This window comes from Marmota monax, unplaced genomic scaffold (assembly GCF_021218885.2).
Source record: "Marmota monax isolate L192 unplaced genomic scaffold, Marmota_monax_Labrador192_F-V1.1 WCK01_AAM20220418_F8-fsc00008, whole genome shotgun sequence".
NCBI classification, from domain to species: Eukaryota; Metazoa; Chordata; class Mammalia; order Rodentia; family Sciuridae; genus Marmota; species Marmota monax.
In genome coordinates, this window is record NW_026694432.1 from 22,382,135 (window position 1) to 22,407,170 (window position 25,036).

General features: G+C 54.5%; 1 protein-coding gene across 3 annotated transcripts in view; it reads left to right on the forward strand.

The window, feature by feature from the left end:
* Positions 1 to 24,477, forward strand: part of Stpg1 (sperm tail PG-rich repeat containing 1) — a 41,784-nt gene extending 17,307 nt beyond the window's left edge. For 2 of the 3 annotated variants that reach the window (XM_046468789.2, XM_046468790.2), the window contains exons 5-11: positions 2,011 to 2,112; positions 5,660 to 5,830; positions 10,504 to 10,612; positions 14,092 to 14,257; positions 21,243 to 21,433; positions 23,396 to 23,476; positions 23,868 to 24,477. In XM_046468789.2, the coding sequence (XP_046324745.1) occupies positions 2,011 to 2,112; positions 5,660 to 5,830; positions 10,504 to 10,612; positions 14,092 to 14,257; positions 21,243 to 21,433; positions 23,396 to 23,472 (816 nt within the window). In that variant the 3' untranslated portion in view covers positions 23,473 to 23,476; positions 23,868 to 24,477. The remainder of the gene's footprint in view (positions 1 to 2,010; positions 2,113 to 5,659; positions 5,831 to 10,503; positions 10,613 to 14,091; positions 14,258 to 21,242; positions 21,434 to 23,395; positions 23,477 to 23,867) is intronic. The other variant, XM_046468793.2, reaches the window with a different exon arrangement.
* Positions 24,478 to 25,036: the final 559 nt, after the last annotated feature.

The following is a 25,036-nucleotide window of genomic DNA, read 5'->3' on the forward strand; positions in this document are numbered from 1 at the left end:
TTTTCCTAGATTCAGGAACTCTGGAAGCTCAGTGGCATCCAAGACCCAGCACCTTGGATTTAGAGAGAGAAGCTAAGGCCCAAAGAGGTGACTTGTGCCAGGTGGCAGCACCATTTCCTCTGTGCCGAATGCTCTGACCCTTGCCCCGTGGCAGGTGGGCAGGGGAGGTGATTTATAGATAATGAAAGTCCTCAGTGGACAGAAGGGGAGCTGACTGCAGGGACAGGAGCCGGCGAACCCAGACACCAGCGCCCAGGCTGAGGGCTGAGAGGACCTGGTGGTGGGTGCAGGTGTGGGGGCTGCAGGGATGAGGAAGCGTTTCTCTAGGGAGCTGTTTGCAGGGGGAGAGTCCCCCGACGAGCGCTCCCTGGGTGTGGGGCACCGTCCTGATACCTTACGGCACTTGCTCATTTAATCCCCATTTTAAAGACGAGAAGACCCCAGGTCACGTGACTAGTAAATGTCAGAGCCAGAATTTGAACCCACACAGTCTCACCATGTTCTCAGTTAAACTAGATTTAACTGTTACCCACGGAACCAGACTAATGCTCTGATGAGATTGTGTAGGAAAGACGGGGAAAGTCACAGGGTTAGGAATCAGGAATTGTGGTCTCCGTGCTTTCTGCCCGAGGAAGGTGGTCAGGGCAGGATGTAGCTGGGCGGCAGAGACTGGAGATGGCAAAATCCAAGTCTGGTGCCTGGGTTCAAATCTGGGGCCCAGCTCTTAGTAGCCATGGGCCCCACTCCTCTGAACCCCACTTGCCTTAATGTGGCTCTGATAGTGCATCTACTGCCAGGGCCGGGTGAGGCGTAAAGGAGACAGCGCCAGGCACGTCACGCTGAGGGCAGGAACTGCCACTTGGGGCAGTGGGACTGTGGGCGAATTCACCTCCCTGTGCCTGGGTGTCTGTGGAATGGGGTGGCATTCCTTCCTCACTGGTGGTGCTGAAACCCAGACAAGCTTGGAAAAGCCCCGGCACCAAGTAGGTGCTCAGTAAACGCTTGCCACGGTGAAGCCTCCTCGTCATTTGAGCCTCTCGCCTGGCCAACGATGACGTTTTCTTACACCTGGTGACTAGCCTGGGAAATGGTGCAGCTGGACTGCCGTCCCACAGAAGTGGCCGCCTGGCTGCTGTGGCATCTAGCACCTGTCCCAGGAGCTGGCCTCCTTTCATCTGGGTTAGAAACGGTCTCCCACGGGAGGCAGGTCGCCCTGGTTTCTCTTCTCAAGGGCCCAGGAGGAAGCTGAGTCAGGAGGTGCCGCGTCCGGCTAACGGAGCCGAGTCCGGCGAGGGACGGCGGGGTTAAAAAATACACAGGACACCAAGGTTCTTCATCCAGGAGGGAGCATGTGTGCGCTTTATTGCCAGATTTGTTCCCCTTATATATCTTTTTAACAGCTGCGGGAAATCACTCAAAAGTGGGGAGGGAAGAGTAATAACTGTGTCCTTGGGTTACCTTCACGTCTCAGTCCCCTATCAGGAGGCTCGAACAGGTCAAGATGTTCCCGAGAGACACATATGCTCGAGGCAGATAAACAGGGAACCGCAAGCCTGCGTCAAGGCCTTGTGAGCTGGCCACATTGACATGCAGAACAAAGAACTGGGGGTTGAGTCCCCAGGGGCCAGGGCAGGCCTGCTACCAGCAAGCAGGGTGTGGCAACGTGAAGCCGTCCCCCTCCCCTTACCCAATCCATACCTGGGACCTGCACACCGGCCACATCTGGTGTCCCTTTGTACCCTCATTCCTCTAATGACATGGAAAAATCCAACAACATTCTTTGGGAGGACGATTCGGTGTGGTCCTTGGGAGTCCTGTCCCATGCTCGGTCGCTGAGAGAGACACTGGGCAAGTTGGGAAATGGTGCAGCTGGACTGCGTCCCACGGAAGGGGCACTGCTGCCCGTCCCGTGGGGTGACAGTGAGGCCTGGTGTCAACAGATGCCACGATGGCAGAAAAGAGCCCTGGAGCTGCTGCGACCTAATGCCGCTGCCTTCTCTTGGCTTTCAGGATGACATTCCGGGTCCTGGGTTCTACAACGTCATCCACAAGTCTCCTGTGTTCAACAGCGTCTCACTGTCCAAGAAGGGGACCTGCACCTTTCCCTCCATGGTGAGAGCCGTCCCCGGGGTGGGGGTCAGTCATTCCTTCCTGCGGTGTGGAGTCAGGCCCTAGACACGGGGTCCTTCCTCTCCAGAGGCCTTGCTTCTAATTAGGAGAGGAAATGCCTCCTCAGATTGCACACAGGTATATTGGACCCAGTGTCAAAATAATTTTCTTTTTCCATTGTCACATGTTGCCAGAGTGGAAAGAGAAGCCAGAGGCACATCCAGACCCGATCATCCAAACCAATGCTGTCGTCATCAAGTGGGCCAAACAGGTGTCCTCCTGAGATTTTTAGGCATGACAGGAAAACGTCACTCTTACCATATTTCGTCCTCAGATCGGTTTTGACCCTGTGCTTGTTCTAATTAGGTTGTTCAGATTATTGAGAAATCTGACAGAACCAAAAAGAAAGCAGGCAGCGGCCTGAATTGTGATCCCAACTTCTTACTCCTCTTTTTTTCTGTATGGTGTGGGATTTTTCTCTTTGTTGAGGTCTCTAGACAATTAAATAGAAGAATCAAACATGAAGAAGTGCCCATGACCCTGACCAGACCTGGGGAAGATGTTCATTTCCTATTTTTCTTTTTTTTTCCGCTGGCCTTGGAACCCAGGACTTCACTCAGGGTCGGTCCTTGCGCTACCCCTAAGCCACGTTCCAATTTATAATTATTTTTAAGAAAAGGACTGTCAGCCTTAAAAATATTTATAAGTTGGCAGGAAAAATAGATAGAGTGAGAGAAAGGTCCAAACTGGGGCGAGACCAGCTGAGGTAGAAGAGAGGACAAAACCCATGTACCCTCTGTCCCTCCAGAGGTGATCCTAGTCTCCTGCATAGACGAGCTGTGATTCCTGACATCAGAATTGACCTTTTTAAACCACACGCAGGGACCATGTAGGACACACTGACTGTAGCCACTTCTTATTGGAAGTCAAGTTTGGCAGAGTTGAATATTCAAGAAGCAAACTGCCTTGGGAGTTCACTCCCCATTACTGAAGAGGCCAAGGACACACATGTCCCCACTAGTCCACACACAGAAGGCCCCTACCTATTTTTCTGTCCCCACCCCAGGAAAAAGGCTCAAAAGCAGTTGGCAAAAGAAGTGCCATCTTACAATGCCCTGGCACAGAGAGGGGACTTAAGAACTGATCCTGACTCAGTGGTGGAGCGCGATGTGACCTCAGGCACGTCACCCTTCGTGTCCTAGTTGTCTCATAAAAGTGGAGCCTCCCTGGAGGCGCTGGGCAGGTTGCATGAGTGAAATGCTCTTTGAAACTGCAAAGCATCATGAACAGGCTAAATGTTATGATTGTTGCCACCTGAGTCACGAACAGGACTTCCAGCAACACCTAGGTTTTCTCTCCCAGAACTTCTTCACAGGGAGGAGCTCTGCCCTTCTTCCTTGGTGCCAAGACGGGGACTGGATTGGAGAACGACATCCTGCTAGGATTAACCTCCAGATGATAAGGCTGGGCCATCTGGGGGAGAGGGGCCCGCGGGTAGCTCTGAGATTATGGAATCTACTCAGGCCTTTCCAAGCTCAGAACCACACCCTTTGGGGGCTCCCTTCTTTTGAAGGCAGACACCGAGTTGTCCTCCCTTGGATGGTGGAGGGACTTTGCATTCATGTTTCCAAACACTTAAGTTCCTGCATCCTTGGGCAGAGGCCCCAGGTGTCGATGCCATCTGTCAGGTGTCCCCGCATCGGCCCAGAGACAATGCCATCTGTCCACCCCTCTTGCAGTGACCCTCACATTGAGCACCTTCTCCACTTCCGGATCCCAAGGCTCTGAGGGAATTAGAGTAGCCCTCACCAGAGGAAGAGGGCCGTGGCCAGGAGGAGTGTGACTTGTGGGTGAGGCTGACCCAAACCTCTGGGTCTATAAATTTTAGAAACTTCCTGGTCACCTGGAACAGCGACGGCCGCCTTTTGAGAAGACCTGTCATCTCTGTGTTCACAGGGTGTCAAGTGCCCCATTAATAGATTCCAAGTCTTTGTTCCAGAATTTTTCACAGGACTGGCTAGGAAGGCAAATGACACAGGAGGCCTTTCTCTGTGTGCCGGCAGGAGTGACACCGGAGGAGTTAGTGTGTGCTGGAGAGAGGTTCCCAAATGCCAGTGTGTGGCCAGATGGGAGACCACAGCCCCGCAGGTGAACCAGGGCTGTGGAGGGTGGGCGAGCGAGTCACTCTACACTGTGCTCTGAAGCTAATCCCGTGACAACACCTTTGAAACTTTGCCTCTACTGGGGATTTTTTAGAATAATTTTCCCCCAAGTGAAAAACTAATGTCTTTTTAGCCAAAAAGATTCTATGATGGAATAAGTTTGCAGTTAGTCAGGGACCACGCCTCTTCACCTACTCCTTTTAGGATGGGGGATTGGTGCAGGTCGGCTGCCTGGCTAAGACTGTCGGTCCCACCACTTAGCGAGCAGAAGTCCAATTTCCTCACCCATAAAATGCAAGGACCTTTCACTGCATTTAATTTCCTCACCCATAAAGTGCAAGATATTCACTCCTCGGGGTTCTCATGAAGGTTAAATGCAGAGCAAGGTCCTTGGTAAACAATTGGTCAAAATGCAAAGGATGCACCAGGCTATGGGGCCTGAACTTCAACACATTCTTAGATCAGAAGGAGGCAGAGCTGGCCTCGAACCAGACTAGGCCCTAGCTGAGGACACTCCCACCTCTGGTGGTCCCTAGACCAGGCCTGGGCACCGTCACCACTGAGCACAGAGTGGGGTGGGCCGAGATGGAGGGCGGACGACTTCCTCAGCTCCCCCCACTTCTGTGTTTGTGTTTATTGACCCCTGTCAACCCGGGGGAAACCCAGGGCAGTGTTCTCAAGCTTTTAACCATAAAATTATGGGAAATGTTTTATCAGACTCCAACACTAGCCATGCTGTGCCGGGGCAAAGCGATGTTATCGCTGAGTTTCTGTGGCTTTTGTCCCTGTTCATTTGACAAACATTGATTCTGTTTGTTTTTCGACTGAAAATAGTTTATCATGTCTCCATGAAAGGAACGGCATTGGGTCTGTTGAAACAGCAGGAATATTATAGGGTTCTAGGAAAGGCAGTGATGGAGGCGTGGGTAGAGGCTGGCCTCCGCTACCTTGAAGACGCGAGAATCAGTTCCTTGAGAATCAGTTCCTCGCTCGGACCATTTAACCTAAGAAACAAGATGCAGGTTTACTCAGAGGGAAAGTCTCGGCCAGGGAAGAAAGTCTAAAACTTCCCATCATATAGATTACCCAACCGCCCATGAGTCAACCTTAACAGGATTGGGTGGAAATGCATTTATGGCAAAATTATTTTTGCCAAGTCCCAAACAGATGATGAATAATTTGGGTTAATTTACAGATGTGGAACAGGTCCAAACTCGCATTTTCCCAGGGCAGATCCTCAAAGCCCCAGGTCAATTGATCATCGTTACCCCATGGTCTCCATTTAGAAGGTGCTTTTAGATCCAGTGCTGGGCGCCATCATTTTGATCTGTCCTTCAGGGCCACAAGATTATGTGACAACACTGATTCCTTTGGCTTCTTCCTCACAGAGCGTCCGCTTGGGCACCATCATTTCTAAATACCCTGCGGCGAATGCGTACACTATTCCATCAGATTTTATTTCGAAGAAAGACTTCAGTAATTCCTGTTCTAGCATGTTCCAGTTGCCAAGCTTCATGAAAGTTCTCAAATCCGAAACCCCCGCACCAAACCACTACAACGTAAGAACGTTGCACGTGTCTGCTGAGTGCGTGCAGACGTGTGGACGAATGGTGGGCTAAAGCAGGGGAGGGTGGGCTCAGGGGGATGGCATTCTGTGCAGCTGGCCAGTCACTCAGCATCTGTTGAGGACCAGACAGGTCCCTGCAGCTAGAGAAGCCTGAGCAGCAGGGGGTCAGGATGGAGCCGCAGGAAGACCTCTGCCCTAAGGGACACTGACTGTAATCTGACTGTCATCTGACTTTTCAGGGACACAGTTTCCTCACCTGTAGCGATGGGTACATTCCTTAGCACTCTCCCTGCAGACAGTACGTTTACTGTTCAGATTCTTGTAGGGAATGTGAACCCCTGTCTTTCCATTTCAGAAGACTGTTTTTTGTTTTGCTTTTTTGACACTGTGCTCCACCAACTGTGACCATGTTGTAAATGCCGAGGCAGAATGGACCATGGGCACGGTGCATTCAGGAAGGTTGGGTCCACACCTTGGCTCTGCCCGTCTCTAGGTGGCTCTGGGCAGGTCCCTTAACTTTTCAGGACTTAGTCGAATGATCTATAAAATGGGTGTATGTGTCAGGCTGGGCTGTAGCTCAGTGGTGGAGCGCTCGCCTAGTACGTCTGAGGTTCGATCCTCTGCACCACATGAAAATAAAGAGACAAATCCCCGCAGTCCATAGACAGCTAGAAATTTTTTAAAAAATGGGTGTATGTGTCCACCTCATAGTATTAACACAAATATGAAATGAGATAGCCTGGCTGGGTGTCTAGCTCAGCACCTGGCCCCCAAGGACTGTATGGTGCGTGGAGATGGGTGGGCTGGCCTTGGGCAGGTCCCTCTGCCCCCAGAGCTGCCATCTAGGGTGGCACTAATTAGACTTGCCCTACAGGGTTAGTACCAGGAACCAATGAGACAACACATGTGAGAGCACCGTGCCCCGTGTGGGCTGGGCATCGCACCGAGTGTTAATGGTATTTATTGTGCCTCATTTCAAACTATTTTGGTCTAAGATTAGTTCATTTTCAATTGTGATATTTATAAATCATATGCATTTTCTGACTGCAAAGATCCTGCCCATCTCCTGTGACTGATTCAGTCAATAATGATGTGCTCAAAGCAATACAGGTGCCTTCTAGGCCAGCACTGACCAGCAGAAATGCAATGGAGACCAGCTAGGTCATTTAAGATTTCCCAGTAGCCACGTTGAGATAGAAGGAACAGGAGAAAATAACGTTCATCATGTGTTTTACTTAACACAGCAGATCCGAAACATTATCGTTTCAACTTCTAATCAATATATAAATTATTGATTAGGTACTTAAGGAAGATTCTTTTCTTACACTAAGTCTTGAAAGTCCAGTGTATGAGCTGGGCGTGGTGGCACAAGCCTGTAATTCCAGGGACTAAGGAGGCTGAGGCAGGAGGATCCCGAGTTCCCGGCCAGCCTCAGCACCTTAGGGAGGCCCTAAACAACTGAGTGAGACCCTGTCTCTAAATAAAAAAGGGCCGAGGATGTAGCTCAGTGGTAAAACGCCCCTGGGTTCAACCCCCAGTGCCACAAATAAATACAGTCCAGCGTATGTTTTATACTTGGCGCACATCTCAAGTTCAACTAGCCACATTTCCAGGGCAGTGGTCACATGTGGTCGCAGCTGCTGTCCTGGGCAGCTCTGCTGTAGGTCTTCCCCTGGGTAACTGGGAGTGAGGCTGGTGGCGGAGGTGAGGGTGGCCGAGGTGAGGGTGGCAGAGGTGAGGATGGTGGAGGTGAGGGTGTTGGAGGTGAGGGTGGCAGAGGTGAAGATGGTGGAGGTGAGGATGGTGGCAGAGGTGAGGATGATAGAGGTGAGGGTGGTGGAGGTGAGTGAGGGTAGTGGTGTGCTTTTCATCGACTGAGTGCTGATTGGAGAGTTTTGTATTTATCATATTTAAGACCCACAGAGTCCAAGAAATAAGTCATCCCCATCTTACAGAAGAGGAAGCCGAGGCTCAGCGCAGGGAAGGGAGTTGTTCAAAGGTGTCGTTTTCACGTCAGTGGGCGCGAGGGGAAGCTGGAAATGATCAGGGTCACGCTGTTGTGGCCCTGTCAGGCCTCTCTGCACGAGTCCTGGGCTACACTGTGCCAGGCTGGTGACACTGCTGAGACTCCAGCAGGGAACTCAGATAAGAGCCAGTAAATGGTCAAGGAATTGCAGGTGTGGCCGGTCGTGAGAGAGAGAGAGAGAGAGAGAGAGAGAGAGAGAGAGAGAGACAGACGTGCAGCCTGAGAGAGAGTTCATGAGGGGCAGAAGGGACGGCGTAGCATTCCTTCAGACTTGGTCAGAGATGGCTCAAAGGCTGAGACCCAGGAATTGAAGGAGAGGCCAGAGCTGAGGGAACAGCATGTGCAAAGGTCCGGGACAGCAAAGAACTTAGCCCACAAGGAACCACACGAGAGTCCAGCGGCTCTTGTACTGTGAGTCAGGAGACGGGAGAAAGCGGGGTCAGTTTTTAGCCTGCCCTAGAGACCCGGGTAGGGAGTCTCAACTTTGTTCTGCATGTCCTAGGAAGACCGTGGTGAGGGGGTGGGAAGTGTGGGGTGATGCGACCTGAGCTTCTCCAGCTGCTCACGGCGAGTGACTGGTGTGGTTCCGGGTAGGTGCTGAACACCAGCAAGGAGACTGTTGCTAACAGGGCCAGGACAAGGTGTGTCCAAGAAAGCTGTAATGAAGGTGTGGCCACTGTGCCTTTGCCATCCCGAGGGGACCAGGTGACCTGGGAGACAAGCAGCCGGGACTGGTGTAGCAGGGCTCTGCTTGTGGCTGAGGGTCCTGTGTCTCCCTGTCTGCCTCCAGCCTCTGCCTGCTCCCCGGGGCCCAGCTGCACCTCTCCATGACATAATCTCTGTGACATCAAGGGGGAAACCCCAGCCCTGCACAATGTCCACCTAGAAGCGGCCACTTCCCAAGTCAGAATTTCTTCTTTCTGCTAACAGATCCATCTCCGGCACAGGCTTTTGTTCATCAGTAATTTAATAGGACTCTAAAAATAACACGTGCGCATCATGAAACGGGTTCCAGCACTCTGGGGGACCCTTATAATTCCATGGCCCAAGGCCACCACCGTGAGAGCTAGCTATAATCTCCTCCTCTCCCGTGTCCCTTGTGGCTGCGTCCTGGGCTTCTCCACGTTGTGGATTCTGGCTGGGGCAATGCTCAGCGCCATTCTCCTTAAACCTGCTGAGTGTTTTCCTAGTCGCATGGCGAAATCGCCCTGCGACAGGGTGTAAAGAATGTCCCCCCTTTGGTGGCTTTCTGTCTGGGTGAACTGTTTTGTTTGCAGGAAGCTTTTTTCTGGCCAGGAGAACAATGGGGGAGTCAGGTGGCCGGAGCAGAAGAGTAATCCTGTTAGCCACGGCTCAGCCTGGCTCTGCCTGGGCCGGGAAGGACCCCCTCTTCTCCTCCCCAGGTGCCTTGTCATTCCCGCCTCCCTGGCGACCTGGTCCTGTCTTTCCTCCAGTCATTAGCCTGCCCATCTGGTCTCTTTGTTTGCCCTCTCTGCATGTGGCCTCCCCACCAGGACCCTGGGAAAAGCTAAATTCCTGCACCTTGGCCAACTCCAAATCGAAATGCCATCTGCATTTCTCGAGAAACATATTTATGACAGAGGAGTATCTAGAAAAATCAAACCATCCACCCCAGCAAATGGTTGCACGCATTCAGCAAATATTCCCAGGGCTCACGGTACGGTTTTTATTGCGTCTGTTATCTAATGAATTCAGGAGACCGACTGCAAACTGGCATTTAAAATATTTATGATTCATTGGTAACAGAAGAATGATCTTAGATTGCTTTTTCTATTGTTTAGAGAGTTCTGAACACATTGGATGCTTTCAAATGTATATTGTGGGCCTCAGACAAAATTCTTAATGTCTGGTCGGTCCAGAAAAGTCAGGGCAGGGAGCGCTTGCCAACGTGATCACAATCGGAACCGTACGATCCTCCGAGCCACATTTACGAGAGGGACTGTTTGGACAGTGAGGAATGCAGCCAGGGATCAGGGTGGGGATGGGGAAGCTCTAAGTGTCCTGAAAATATTAAAAATAGCAGGAAAATGAAATGAAAAGGGTTTGTGTGTGTAGCACTACACTTTTTTTTTTTTTTGGTACTGGGGATTGAACCCAGGGATGCTTAACCACTGAGCCACATCCTCAGCCCCCCTCCCTTTTTAAAATTTTATTTAGAGACAGGGTCTCACTGAGCTACTTAGGGTCTCACTAAGTTGCTGAGGCTGGCTTTGAACTCAGGATCCTCCTGCCTCGGCCTCCCAAGCTGCTGGGATTACAGGTATGGCCACCATGCCCGACTAGCACCACGTACTTCTTAAAAAACTTTCCTATGGATGATTTCTGTTGACCGTCCCCCTCCCCTGATGATGCTCTGAGGCAAGTAGAGCAGGGATCATCTGTTCCCTTTTACAGATGAGAAAGGTCAGGTTCAGAGAGGTTGAACAGCTTGCACAGGGCCACACAGGCTGGGGTCAGACCTAGAGCACTTGGGCTGGGATACCAGTAAAGGCACAGAGGGACCTTTTCAGCCTCTGTCAGGTTACAATATATTTTGTAATCCAAGTTTGCCACTGTGTAGGCAAGAGGGCAGAGGCATGGAGAAGGCAGGCCCTGGACACTCTGCCATTTCCCCCCAGGCCTCCATCTCTTGCTGCAAGCTAAAGAACAATGTCTCCGCCCGAGCTGGGTTCCTGTCCAAGACCGGGAGAGACTCTTTCACCACCACGGTCACAGGACCTCCCCCAGGTACGCAGCGGCCTTGCTCTGGCCTGGCTGAGGGTCGAGCTGCAGCTCTGGTTTTCAGCCCCCCCAACCCCGTCCCCGTTTCTTTGTGGGAAGTGACTGTGGAAGGAGTGGGGGAGGGGAGGCGGGGGCGGCAGGATCCGGTGCTAAATGAATAACAGAAGGGGGGGGGGAGAGACCAGCGTCCCCTCCAGGGGGACTACACTGGCTCTGGAAGCGTCCCCAGCAGCTGTCCTGGCGTCCCCTTCCATGGCAGGTACGTGGGCTTTGGGCAGCCAAGCGGGGAAGTGGCTTCTCCTTCAGATGGGTGCAAATCCACCCACCCGGGTGCATCACAGGGCGTGGGAGGCAGGACCCAGAAGGAAAGACGGTGCGTCCTGGTCCTTTGACAGCCTTGAGGTGCCTTTCCTCCTGAGCCTGGAGGCCATGTTGTCACGGAGCAGTGGGAGCACGGGTGACGGCTCATGGGCTGAGAGCCAGCTCTTGCTGGGTTTCCCGTGCAGCGCCCCCTGTCCCAGGCCCTCACCTGTCCCAGGCCCTCACCTGTCCCAGGCCCTCACCTGACACAGGTGCATTTAGCCCTGTCTTGGGGTGAGGGAATGGAGGCTCAGACAGGTGAAGTGACTCGCCCAGTGTCACTGGCCAGCAAACAGCAGGCTAAGCCCAGAGGACCTCAGAGGACCTTAGTGAGGACCCCACTTCCCCGTTATTCCACGGTGCCTTCTGGAACGTCCAGATTCAGGACTAGGCCAGAGCCTGCCTGAAGCCACCCCTGCTGGGGCTGAGGGGGGCACAGAGCCCCTGTGGTCTGGGGCCTCCAGCGCCCTAGGCCAGCCCAGGGGGCTCCTGAAGACCCTGGAGCCCCGGAGCTCCGAGGGGAGCCGGGAGGCGTGGCCTGTGCCTCTGGCCTCTCGCAGGAGGGTGTGGATAAAATTGCAGGCGGGTCAGATTCCACCAAACCCAGATTAAATTGAGATCAGTCTGCAGCCGAGGAACAATCCAGCGCTAATTAGGAGGCGCAGCCTGGTAAAGCTCCCGCCTTGCGTCACCGTGGGCACAGCCCCACCTTGCTGTTTATACAGAGGACCAGAGCCGGAGTCCCTGCCGGTGGCCCCGGGATGTGGGGGCCCCTAGAACCAGCCATCTGGGCTTCCTTCCTTCCTTCCAGCAGGGTCCCAAGGGCCCTCAGACCTTTAGAGCACAGAGCTGGCTGGGGGGGGGGGTTCTAGCACCTGCTGAGCACCCCGGGAGCTGGGGGCTTTGCACTCCTGTTACACTGGGTGCTCCAGAACAGGAGCTTGTGTTGGTGCACACTCGTGGGTGCTTCTGCTCCATCTCCATTTTACAGGGAAAAATGATGCCAGGACACAGGTGACAGGGCCCAGGTCCCTCAGCTTCACACCCCCGCCCCCGCCTTCCTGGCAGGTGGCTCTCTCTACCTTTATTTTTTGCTTTTCCATTATTTTCCACAGTTTAATATTGCTTTAACATTTTTTGTTAGAATGTGCGTGTGTGTGTGTGTGTGTGTGTACGTGCGTGCATGTGTGAAAGATAAAAACAGAAATATGAGAGGAATGTACCAATATTGAAAATGTTGCTGGTATTTACCTTTTAAAAATTTCAGCATATAATATATTAAGTATATGTTTCATGTGGTAAAAATCCTTCCAAGAAGCCCCTCACAGGGGCACATGCCTATAAATCCCACCAACTTGGGAGGCTGAGGCAGGAGGATGGCAAAATCAAGGTCAGCCTCAGCAATTTAGCAAGATCTTTTCTCAAAATAAGAAAGATTAAAAGGGCTGGAGATGCAGCTCAGTGGTAAGGCACTCCTGGGTTCAATCCCAGATCTTTAAAAAAAATCCTTTCAAGACACCCTTCTTCCTGGCTGCATAGTGTTCCATAGTATGATGGGACCCTCAATGAAGGCACAAATGCCCTCTGGTTAGAAATCTAGGTGGCTTAAAATTGATTGCTAATCTGCATCAAATGACAGTGGCCATCCTTGTACTAATCGCTTGTGTACAATCAAGATCACTTCCTTATACAAAGAGTTTAAAGTGGAATTGCTACGTCAAAAGGTATGTAAAATATTTAAGGTTTTTGATGTTTGTGACCAAAGTGCCCTGCAGGGTAATTTGTCCTCTTGCTTCGCTGGGGCACCTGCTTTTCCTCCCTGGAGAAGATGGGTTCAATCACAGCTTGCTAATGCGCACCCTACTATTCCAGTGCTTTTGCAATGGAAATGTAATTTTTATTTAAAACGATCGAGATCAGATTCACAGTGCCCGGAGAACTGGAGGTCACCCTCCCACCCTCCTGCCAACCTCGGCTGTGGCCCACTCCACTTTCTGGATTCTGCCCATTTTCACTGAGATGTGCCGTGTGTGCGTAGATGCTGTGGCAGGGGTGCGGACTGTGGGCCTGGTGTTTTTATTCGGGCCTGTTGACAAGCGTGTCCGTGGGGCGTTAGGAGAGTTTTATTCACACTGTCAGGGCTGCTGTCCCCTCAGCCGGGCCCTTGACCCATTCCGCCCCCGCCCAGACGTTCAGGCTGTTGATTTACTCACACTTTCTCGTGAGGTAGCGGCTGTTGCTGGAGCTTTTCTGTTCCCCCAGGTAATTCCCTTAACTTCTGAGTGACGGGGCCTTGGCCAGCGAGTGCGGACGGCCCAGCCCCTTGCCCTTCCCAGGGCTCCTGGCAGCTGAGGAGATGCAGCTGCTGCCCTGCCCCCAGCTCAGGCCATCCTCTTCTCTGAAGTCTTGTGCCCAAATAAATTGGATTCTCTCACGGTGTCTTGAGGTGGGCGTGGTGGGGAAGCCCGGGCTTTTGAGGCAGGTGGACTTTTCTCTCCCTAACAGGGTTCAATAAGTACTGTTGCTGTGTAATATCTACAAAGCAACCACTGAAGTATTTATCTAGGTATCAGGGATTGAACCACTGAGGGGTGCCTAACCACTGAGCCACACCCCCAGCCCTTTTTTTATATTTAGAGACAGGTGAGTCTCACTAAGTTTCTTAGGGCCTCGCTAAGTTGCTGAGGCTGTCTTTGAACTCGCGATCCTCCTGCCTCAGCCTCCTGAGCTGCTGGGATCACCGGCACGCACCACTGGGCCTGGTGAGATCTATTATTCTTACTCTGTAGAGCAGCATACTAGGCTTGCTCTAAGTCCCTGGCTAGATGTCCTAAGTCCTCTGGCAAGTTATTTAGTGTCTTTGAGTCATTGTGTCAGAATGGAGGGGACAGTGCCCACCCTGCAGGGCAGTGAGGACTGGGTGAGCCCAGCGTGTGAGGCCCAGGGCCAGTTCTCTAGTGTTACTAGACAGTATTACTCTTGGCTGTTCCAGGCAGCCCCGGCGTTTGACCGTCGTGGGGTGATATGGCCTTACAGCCCTTAAATGCATTCTTAGGTGGGAGATACGAATTTTTACTTATTTGAGAAGAGTTCCTTATTCCGTTTTAAAATTTCTTTCTGTTTAGGACAGTATGATGTCAACGAATCCCTTGTGAAGCAGTCACCAAAGTCGTTAATGTCTTGCTTTAAATCAAAAACTGATCGTGGATTAAAACTGACGTCAACAGGCCCAGGGCCTGGTTACTACAACCCAAACGATTACACCAGGGTTCCAAAGAAGACCCATATTCCGTGAGTCCAGATTATTCTTTTGCTTAGTTTCGTTTTGCAAGGTGGTTTGGGGGCAGTATCCTAATGTGGGCAGAAAGGGGGAGAGATGTCACTACTGAGCAGGATTCAGTACCAGGGACTCTTGCAGACATACATAGTAGGTGTTCAGTACATGCTTGCCCAATGCATAGTATCTATTGAGCAATTGCTCTATGCCAGGAACTTAGAATCTCACTCAATTATCATGATGACCCTGTCGTAGGAATAAATATTCTTACTTCATAGAAGAAGCAAGACTTTAGCTCCCGTGAGGTGCCCCAGGCTCAGGACTGTGCAGATCTTCCCACATTCCCCATGTCGTGTGCCATCCACTGCGGACAGGGTTCTGATTCTGCAGTGTAAAGTCTCCATGGAGCGGCAGGACATAGGAGGGGCAGGAGGCTCTCTGAGTTTTTGGTCAAACCTGCTGAATTTGAACCTCAGCTCTGCTGTTTTGGGCTGTGGGACCTTGGGCCATATGCCAACCTCTGTGAGCCTCCATGCCCTATCTGCACAGGGTGGTGACTCAAGCCTGTGGAGCTGCTTTCAAAATTAAAAATGTATGTTAGGCATCTAGGGGTAAATGGCGAGTTGATACTAGCACAGGTTTGAAAAGCAGAGGAGACGTCGCATCTTCACGTTTAATACCTCACACCGTCAGTGTTACTTTCCTCAGACACTTAGATGGTGGTAGAGCTTCTAGAACTATTTGCAGTAAGGTCAGTCACCCTCTAAGCCCTCCCTCTGCCGATCCTCCAAGCAGGGCTGGCTTTGGGCAGGTGTAGCCACTTGGGTCTCTCCAGAGAGGTCAGGTTATAGTCACAGTGGGTCAGAAGCCTAGGTAACTCAGGGGCTGGCACTACCGAGTATCCCCTGACGGTCAGCCTGGGACAAGGGGACAGGGATTAGGGAGAGGAGCAAGTCCTGAATCTGACACATCAAACAGCATCTGGAGAAGGGCCTCGGCCTCAGAGGGCGGCGACTAGGTGAGTCCCTCCTGCCCTGCGGTTCCTGGGGTCTGCAGCTCGGCCCCCCTTCCCAGTCTCCAGAAACAGGCCCCTCCAAATGTCAGAGACATCTTGCTGCAGGCTGGCTTGGGTCACCTTCACGTGCCAGCTGTCCCCTGCTCTGCAGGTCAACAGAGTGGTTGAGAGTGAGCCTCAGGCTTCAGTGCAGACGAGAGTCCGTCTCCTCGGGCTTCTGCAAGGCCTACGGGAGGAGGAACTGGAAACAGCTGTGACTCCTTCCACCTCTGCCGCACCGCACCGTGTGGTGTCCCAGCCCTCGGTCACCTGGGGTGTGCAGATGAGGAAGCGCCCCATCTCCCTGAGATAGTCAGCCGTCACTCCTGGTGCAGCTGGCATTGCTCCACATCCCAGGGACACAGAGGTCATCAGGAACAGTTGGGATTTGAAATGGCAGCTGAAGCCCCAACACAAATCTGGAAGCTTCTTCAAGGCAAATGGCCACAGGAGACAGGAGAGCAGAGAACCTTTCGTTTTTAACCCTTTTACCTGGTTGGTTGGATTTTGCTCAGGTTTGGAGCAGCAAGTTGAAGTCATTCTCATCATTCCCATCTGGTGGCATTTCCGCCTGTCACTCAGCGGGCTCCGTAGGTCTGTGGGTGCTCAGGGGAACGGGATGCCACATTAGCCAGGTCCTCCCAAGAACAACCCCAGCGCAAGGCAGAGGAGCATCGTCACATGCTGGCTCACGTGGGACCCCAGGTCATGTAGCCACACCCCTCATGGGGCACCAATGGGGCCAGGGGTGGCCCTGTGTGTCTGGGGTGTCGGGCGCTCACTGGCTTTCTGTGATGCTTCGTGAATGGAGGATCGGGTTCGTCCAGCAGGGAAGCCCTGTGCTCTGGTCCCCCGTGCAGACACCACGTCCCCGGGCCTCCCTTCTCCACGAGTGAAGAGGGGACCTGCTCACATCTGGCACTTTGGGACCCAGCTTTGTTCGCCATGTCACTCAGGGGAGCACAGAAGGGGACGGTGAACTGAGGCCAGCCTGGACCACAGAGGAGAGGCCCAAAATGTCCGCTTATAAGTTGACAAGAAAGAACGGAGGTGAGAATCTACAATTTTACTTAAAAACAAGAAGACAAAACGGATAGGCCTTGGACTATTCTAGAAGAGTGTTCATCTGTTTACGTTGAGCCATGAAGGAGACGGTGGAATAGGAAGGAGAGGTCCAGTTGAAGGTTGAAGGACTATCCAAGCCTCCCACCTGTCGAGTGCCACTCATTTCCCGCTGTGTCCTGGAGGGCAGGGGAACAGGAGCCTGGGCCCATGGTGGGTGGTCAGCCTGGGCATTGCTTCCTCCTGAGACACTTGTGGCCTGGTCACCTGTGGACCTCCAGGGTCCCCATCCTTGGGGTTACAGCTCGCAAACACAGCACGGGGCTCTGCTTTCTCCAGGGTGCAGGGACGTGAGGCCGGTGGACTCCCCCCTGAGGAGTTCATCCCGTGTGACTCCCCCCTCCAAGAGCAGAGCCCAGGGAGCAGGAGAAAGACTGAGCGCTCACGGGTGCCCGCTCAGTGTGTCTGCCAGGGAGACCTTGTGGCAGCATGGCAGCGGGTTAGTGCCAGCTCTGAGGTCAGGGCCTGGGGCCTCCCACCATCCCCACTCTCCAGCCCCAGGGACGGGGGCAGGCAGGTCACTTAGCTCCTGGGAGCTCCGGGTCCTTCATCTCTGGGAATTGGGGTAAGAGCACTGTGACTCATCGCAGTGAACTGGGGAAGAACCCTGGTGACGTGGTGCCAGGATGAGAGGACGTGGCCGCTGAGCTCGGGTTGGCCCAGTCTGGAGCAGGTCCTGGCACCCACCTGTGTTCCTGGGGTAGCCCCTGCAGGGCTGATGCCGTGCCAGGGCCGGCAGTGTGTTGTGCCAGCCCTCCTGAGCTCCTCGGCTGGAGGGCCGTCCCGAGGTGTCGCTGTGCCACTTGCTGACTCAAAGCTAAGAGGATTTATCAGCTTCTGGTGCCAGCCAAGGTCTCCCTTCCAGGTCCTGAGTGACTCAGGGGAGTGGGCGGGTCAGGGTAAGGGCTTTGGAGATCAAAACGGCTCCTCCTGGTGCAGCTTCAAGGCCCACCCGCCTGTGGAGGTGGCGCCCAGGGACGGCCTTCTAACCTGGAGCTGCTTCCTGGAGTCTCTAAGCCCCTGGTTTTGCACAGACACGCTGTGGTCACAGCCAGAGCCAAAGGATCAGGCCCGCTGGCCCCGCTCCAATTTGGGTAATTACATTGCACCCCCCTGAAGAGCCCCTGGATTTCCAATTAGATATGGGAGGCTTCTTCCCAAGCGACTGTCATCTGTCACCCGCTACCTGTTGAACAGACACCGCATTCCACCCCAGGGGCAAATCGCTGCCCTTTAATGTTGAGAAAAATTGCCCCTTCACCCCTCCCAGCCCTGGGAACCCCTGAGGCAGAGTGAATCTGTGCCTGGGAGTGTCCCAAGGGTCTTGGATGCAGTGACCTGCTGTGTCCTTCAAGCCTTCATTATTCTGGGCGATTTGCAAGCAGCTGAGCTGGAAGCTGCCAACACATTGAATCCTGTTGGGGGCCAACCAAGAGCCTTTGAAAGCTGTTTCCTTTCCGTGGGGTGAGAGCAGGTGGCTCTGCTCTCAAGGGGACGCTCATAAAGCCCCTGACAACAGAGTTGTGTCAGCTGCCCTGGGTCCAGTCTGCATGTCCAGCCCCACCGCCACACAGGACGCCCCTGACCGAGGCTTAGTCTTGGGTGGGGCTCAGGGGTCTGGCTCCTTTGCTGCCTCTGCCCCTTGGTGTTCCTTTGAGGCTCAGCGAGTGTCCTCCCTGAGGGTCCCACGGCTGAATCAGACACAGTCCCCTCTCTTCCCTTCCAGAGTGGGCAGGTAGAAGGCTTGGAAATCTAGCAGGTTGGGGACAAAGGAAGGAAGAGCAGCAGGTGTGCTGGCCCCAGATACCCCCGCCCAGAAGCTCCAGCGGCAGCCCCCTGTCAACCTCCTGCCTCTCCTAGGGGACAGGGGGTGCCTGTGCCCTCGGGAAAGTGCAGCTGTGCTGTGGGCTGGAGCTGGGACCCACATCTGGGTCCTCCACCTCCCTGTGGAGGTCGGAGGGGACTGTCCAGGGCTGCCAGTCGGGGAGGGCGGAAGGGGTGAAGCCTGAATCCGAGCTGGCAGGGCAGACGGGTGCTCCTGGCAGAGGGGGCGCCCTGGGCAGGGCGGGGACTGCCGAGCAGTGTGTGCCGAGTGTTTGGGTGGAAGTTAGGCTGGCTCCAGAGGCCACGGAGCTTTCCCTGGAACTTCTCCTGCTTGGGTGGGTTTGGGGAGGAAACAAGCGAAGCAGGCAGGCTCCAGGCTCGTGGGTAAATGGAGGGTGGAAGGCGGTGGAAGGGCCCAGCCTTCCTCTCCTGGTGTCCCCCCCCCCCCCCCCCCCCCGTGCCCTGGGTCTGTGAGGCCCTCCCTGCTGGTGCCCTGCTGTGCTGCTGCTGCTGGCGTGTCCTTCCCCGTCCTTCCCACCTGAAGGTCACCTGCTTCCCTTGCAGGGCACCTGCCACCCTTCCAGGGTGGGCTTCCGGGTTCCCCAGTAGGAGCTGCTGGTCTCTACTCCCCACACAGAGTTTTAAACTCTGTCCTAACCTGTGTCAAAAAGTAACCCGAGGAAAGCAGTGGTCAGTCCCACACTGCTGGGGTCAGGTATCACTGCCGCCATTTCACAGACGAAGAAACTGAGGCTTGGAAGGCCAAGGGACTTTCCTGAGGACACACCGCTGGCGAGTGGGGAGGGAACCTTCTGTCTGAGAGCACAGCTGTCCTGCCTTAGCTGTCAGCAGCCATGATTGAACTCTCAGGGGACTGTCCAGCCCTCGAGGACATTCAGGCCTGGGCCTTAGCCCAGAGCCATGTGGATGGAGTCACACACATGGCTGGTGCCACTGAAGACCCCCAGCATTGGGCTGAGGGTGCTGAGCCACCCCTGGCCTATGACAGAGCAGAGGAAGGGACCTCTCGGGCTCTCCCTGGCTGCCAGGGTTGTGGCTCAGCTGCTGAGGCCTCTTGCGGGTCACCCTGCGCAGCAGAGCAGACACCTCGTGGTCTTCTCAAAGCACAGGGTGGCCTCCTGGGCTTGGGGCAGCCCTGACCAACAGGCAACCCATGCATGGCCAGCTCCTCTTGGCTGTCATTCCCGGACTCAAGCCTGCCTCTCAGAGGCCAGTCACCCACTCACCAAATTTCTGGGGTGCTGCAAAGAGGGAGCCACGGCCAGGCCAGGCAGCAGGCAGCGTCTGTTTATAAGGGGACAGGTGTCGGGCACACCTGTGCCCAGTTCTATGCAGACTGGGGTGGGAGCCAATGGAGGCAGTGCTCCTCCTGTTCCTGTGGTGGACATCTTTGTTCTAAACATAAGTGTCCAGGTCAGCTGTCCCCCATCACAAGACGTGAGCCCCAGGCTAGGTTAGGGCAGCTTTCCTTGGCCTCCGCAGCAGTGCGGATGCCCCTGCCTCCGGGTGGCTCTGAGTGAGGCCCAAACCTCTCTCTCTCTCCTGAAGCTTAGCTGCTTCTCTGCAGTGCTGCAGGACCATGACAACGGCTACTCTTATTGAGCACCTATTATGTGCTGGTGCTTCACAAGCCTTTGTCTCTCCATCATAACACTTCTATAAAGAGCAGGCGTTTTTGCTCCTGGCTAAGGACACTGATGCTGAGGTACAAAGAGCTCAGGGACTTGTCCAAAGTCTCACAGCCAGTTGGTGGCATGACCGGAACTCAGACCCAGGTCTGTTCAACCCTGGAACTCCATCCCCTCGGCCATGGTGCCTTCTCCAATTGCTCGGCCCCGGTGACTTCACGCCAGCATCCCACCCATGTGCTCGGTGACTTTAAATACGTGACTTTCTCTCTCTAGACACCAACTTATTTAACAAAATAAGAAGACGGAGTGGACATCTTTAGGTCCCTTTGTCTCTGTGGGTTTAAAAAGGTGGTGGCAACAGAATGGGGACCCAGGAACCCCTAGCCGTCCCCCTGCTTGGAGGAGGGGTGCGGCTCCCTGGGCCACCCCACGCCCTAAGAGCCTTCGTTGCACTTTGGTGAGAGACCTTGGAAGAAAGGCTGGGTACAGGCAGGAGGAGGCAGCCCTGCCTCTGGCACCCCCAGGACCCCTGGCCACCAGGAAAACTGCAAGTTGAGGCCTGGCGAAGGGTCACAACTGGAAGGGACGACGGAGGTCACCCTGCCCAACTCCCTCAGTTTACAGACGGAGAGACTCCGCCCGGACCTGGCCAGCTTTCCGTGGTCTCTCCATGCCAGAGAGAAAAGGAGACTGCTTCTCCCCGAGGAGGCAGAAGACAGACTGAAAACGTGCCGGTGTCATCTGCCCCACCTAGTGTCTCTCCACGCCTGGATCTTGCCTTTCCAGGAAGATATCTAGCAGAATTCTGGAACCTTAACCTCTGGAATCTCGGGACAGTCTCTAGGTACCTGCTAGTCGTGGGATACCACATCCCTGGGACGTGGGACGCCTCTTCACCTCGCCTGGCCACGGCAGGCAGCACGGGTAGACCACCAACACTCTTCCCGTGGAGCCCACCCGAGGCCTTAGAACTCTCCACAGAGCTCCAACAGGCACTGCCGATCAAGGACCCTTCCTGCTTGGTGCAGTAACCAGAGCTGTGCCCGGGCATTCCGAGCGCTCAGCTCTGGGCCAGGCCCTGTTCTGCGTGCTGCCATGTTTGAGCTGCATCATCTCATTTAACCCTGGCAAAAGCCTCCGAGGTGGGTACTGCTATGATCACCCTCGTGTAGATGAAGAAACTGAGGTTCCGGGGGCTCAGGGCTCACGAGCAGCCGAGCCAGGCTCTGCCCAGCTCTCCCCCTACCTTGCAGTACCCTGGTGCTGTGGGGCTCTGGCTGTTCTAAACGTCGGCACTTCCCCAGCAGACCACTTGGCTGACCTCTTCCCATCTTGTCTTTTTCAAAGGAAAAACTCCATGCTGAACTTCTCTGCTCAGCCTTTGCCTCTGCCCCTGAAGCCGTCTCTGCCAGGCCCTGGGCAGTATGAGATCGTGGACTACGAGGGGCCCCCCAAGCACTTCATCTCTAGCGCGTCATTTGTGTCCAACACCAGCCGGTGGACAGCAGGACCGTCCCAGCAAGGCCTGCCCGGCCCAGGTCAGAGGACTGTTCTGAGTGATTGTAAACGCCAGCTCCTCTGGGATTGTTTGTCATCGAGGCCGTTGAACGCCACTGATTTATGGGCTGTTTGCTGAACAGGTTACAGAGCGAGAGGAGATTTGGGAGATTTAGGAGTCTTCAGCTCACGTTTTCAAGAGTATACAAAGATTTTGTTTTTTTAAGGTGGAAGGGCTCTTGGAGGTGATCCAGGTCAGGGATTTATAACCCAGGATGGGAAGGTTCGAGAGGTCAAAGACAGGTGCTAGGTAGCCAGTGACTCTGAATTCCCTGCAGACATTATTCTCCGTGGTGAGGGGCCATGGCTTTTGTCAAATTATCAGAAAAGTTCTTATTGCTAAAAATCTACATGCCATGCCAGGTGTGGTGGCACGCGCCTGTAATCCCAGCTACTCGGGAGGCTGAGGCAGGAGGATCACAATTCAAGGCCAGCCCGGACAACTTAGTGTCTAAAAATAAAAACAGAGGACTGGGGATGTGGCTCAGTGTTACGACACCCCTGGTTCAGGGCCAAGTACCGCAAGAAAGAAACAGTTAAGCCACTGGTCCAGTCCGGCCAAGGCATTTCACAGGCAGGGACACTGGGAGCGAGCTACACACAGGGCCTCTGTGGCAGGACAGAGGCCCGGACACCTCGCTCATGGCGACCAGAGACTGTTCAGTGAGCTCCTCTGCAGGCAGCCCCACCCCCTCCTACAGAGGCACCGACAGTGACCCCCCCTCACGTCTGGGATCCCTTGGGAGCTGATGTCCTGAGGGCCTCGTTCTGATGGTGATCTCTGTGCTTCCTCACCTAGCTGTAGCTCCCCTTAGATCCCTTAGCTGTCACCACTCTCCGACAACGGCCAGAACTAGTGGCAACAGGGACCAACAGGTGTGGCTGGGTGGCAGGTGACGTGGGAGAAAGGCAAAGTTAGGCGAGTGTTGAAGAGGCTCCCACCCTGGGAGACTGAGGTGACAGTCCTGTGTCTCCCAGAGGCACCACAGTCTGGTAGGGGAGACACACCCTCCCCGCCACACACAGGTGAGGGAAATGGGAGGGGGCAGGGGAAGATCATTGTCCTAGCTTGGGCCTTTTGCATACTTGGTGAGGGTCAGACCAACAAGACAGCAGAGGGGTGACCCCAGGGGCTTCTAGTCAGCCCAGGAGAACGTGGCGTGGTCCACGGAGTGTGCTACTTCCATCAGAGGGTGAGCTCCAGGGACCTTGGGATGGCCTGTTTGACCTGGCCCTGTCCTCTAGAGCTTCGTCTGACGGTGGGCACCTGACCCTCAGGTTGGGCTGTTCCTGCTGCTGGGATGACCTGCACCAAGTGGACTTCCCTGAGGGGTCTCTGGTGAGCACGTGCAGGCGTCTGCCTCGGGTGTGCGCAGGTGTCCTGGCTGCCGTGGGTGCCCCTCGGCAGCTTCCTCAGAGGACACCTGAGGGGGCCGTTAACGAAGCCGGCTTCAGAACAGAGCACTGCAGGCTCTGGTTCCCAAGCCCTACTTGTCCTAGTTGCCCTCCTCCCAGAGGACCGTGTCTGCAAATCTCAGCAAGCTAACACCTTGGGTCTTTAAGAATTTTCCTTTACTCAATATGTTTTTCAAATTTCTAGAAAACAGTCTTGCAAATTTTGTTCTGTTAAAGAGTTAAACAGAGGGTTGGGCCGTGGCTCATGGCAGAGCACTGGCCCAGCCTGCACAAGGCCCAGGTTCGACCCCAGCACCGCAAGACAGAAACCAAACAAAAATGTAAACAGGAGAAACAGTTCCCCAAGCCAAGTTCAAGTCCAGCCCTGGCCAGTTAAGAGCCAGGTGACAGGAGGCCATTCCCTTCCTCCCTCTCTGTCTCCTCCACCGTGAGACACAGGGGTCCCTGGGCCTTTCCAGCCTGAGGCTGGAGGCCAGAGGACCCAGGGGCCAGCCTCTCCCTCTCATGCCGTCTCTCTCTCCCCTCAGCCACCTACAAGCCGGAATTCCCGGGAAAGCAGTCGTTCCTCTACAACGAGGACCACAAATGGATCCCAGTGATGTAGTGAGGTAGGGCGCCACGCAGGCTCCGTGAGAGCCCCAGTCCCAGCCCCGCCCCGCCCTCCCCAGGATATTCACCAGGAGGACCTGTGTTGCCTGTGACAGCTGATGACCTGCCACCTGCCCCAGTGCTACTGCAAGGGGCTGCCATCACCCTTGCCTGCCCCCCCCACCAGCTCCAGCAGTGTCCCCAGCAGGGGGTAGACGGAGCCCCCGGTCTTCCCCAGGCACTCCCCAGGCTGGCTCTGGGCGACTCACCTCCTGAAGCAGGGCCTCCAGGAAGGAGACGGTCCACCTGACAGCAGCCCCCAGCCGTCGTGGAGCAGGGGTTGGGGTGGAGTGTGCCCCAGCCTGGTCCCCTCTGTCCGCCCTTGACTTCTGGACTCCTTCTTGATTTCAGAAGCCAGGAAGACCCAGAGACACCAGGAAGGTGCTGGCTGGGCCCTCGACTCAGTTAAGGCTTCATGTTGCACCTTCAGGAAGAACCTGGAAGCTGGCCCGGCCCCGGCCCTTTTCTTCATCACCCCCCTGGAGAGCTGCCCGTGGTTCACAGGCTTGTGTAGCACGTGTGACAGTCCCTTGCTGGAGCCAGAGCCCTGGACGGAGCAGTTCCTAGGGGCAGGGAGGCCACACTGTGCCCTGTGCCACCAGATCTCTCCCCCCTGACCTTGCCCCTGCCTGAGCCTGGGCTCCATCCCCTCCTGACCTCCTGCTTCGGTGACAGAGACAGACTTATTGACCAAGTTGGACGCCATTTTTAACAGATCTCTTCTGGCCTGCATAATTTCTCCTCATCAAGAGGAAGGTGGAGCCCACCACTCAGCCCCTCCTCGCTCGGCCTTGCGTGGAGTCTCTCTTGCACCTCCCCCAGCCCCAGCCCTGCCCACAGGTCCTGGCCTCTCACTCTGCTGCCGCTGTTTTCCCGGGAATGCTGCACCCTGGGCCTTCCTGTTAGAACTGGCTGCTGATGGGCTCTCCCTTTGGGGGTGGGTGAAGGAGAGGGAGGGAAAGGAGGGAATAACACTTTCAATTAAACGGAATTCTTGCTTCTCACTAAAGCCGGCCTTTTGGTGAACTTCAGACTCCGGCAAGGGCCCCTTGGCCTTGGAATGACTGAGAGGCAGCCTAGAGGGTTGTGGGAAGAGCAAGGAGGTTGGGGTTTAAAGTCAGAATCACCTCGTGCTTCCCTCTGCACTTCCCAGGGTCTCAGCTTCTCCAGGGGAAGAGCTGGGGTGGGACTCGGGGGCTCCAAGTTCTGACACTTTCAGAGGCTGAGCAGACCATGCATCGAGTGCAGCAGGTCAGGTGGGCATGGGGACTGGTGCGAGATTGCCGCCATCTCACAGGGCACCCAACACCACTCAGCTCCAGCAAAGTGGTGCTAGAGCTGAAGGTTTTCTACTAAATTCAGGGAAATCCTTTTTTTTTTTTTTTTTTTTTAGTACAGGGGATTGAGCCCACAAATGCTTCATTACTGAGCTACAACCCCAGACCTTTTAGATTTTTATTTTGAGACAGGTTTCATTAAGTTGCCCAGGCTGGCCTCAAACTTGCAGTCCTCCTGCCTCA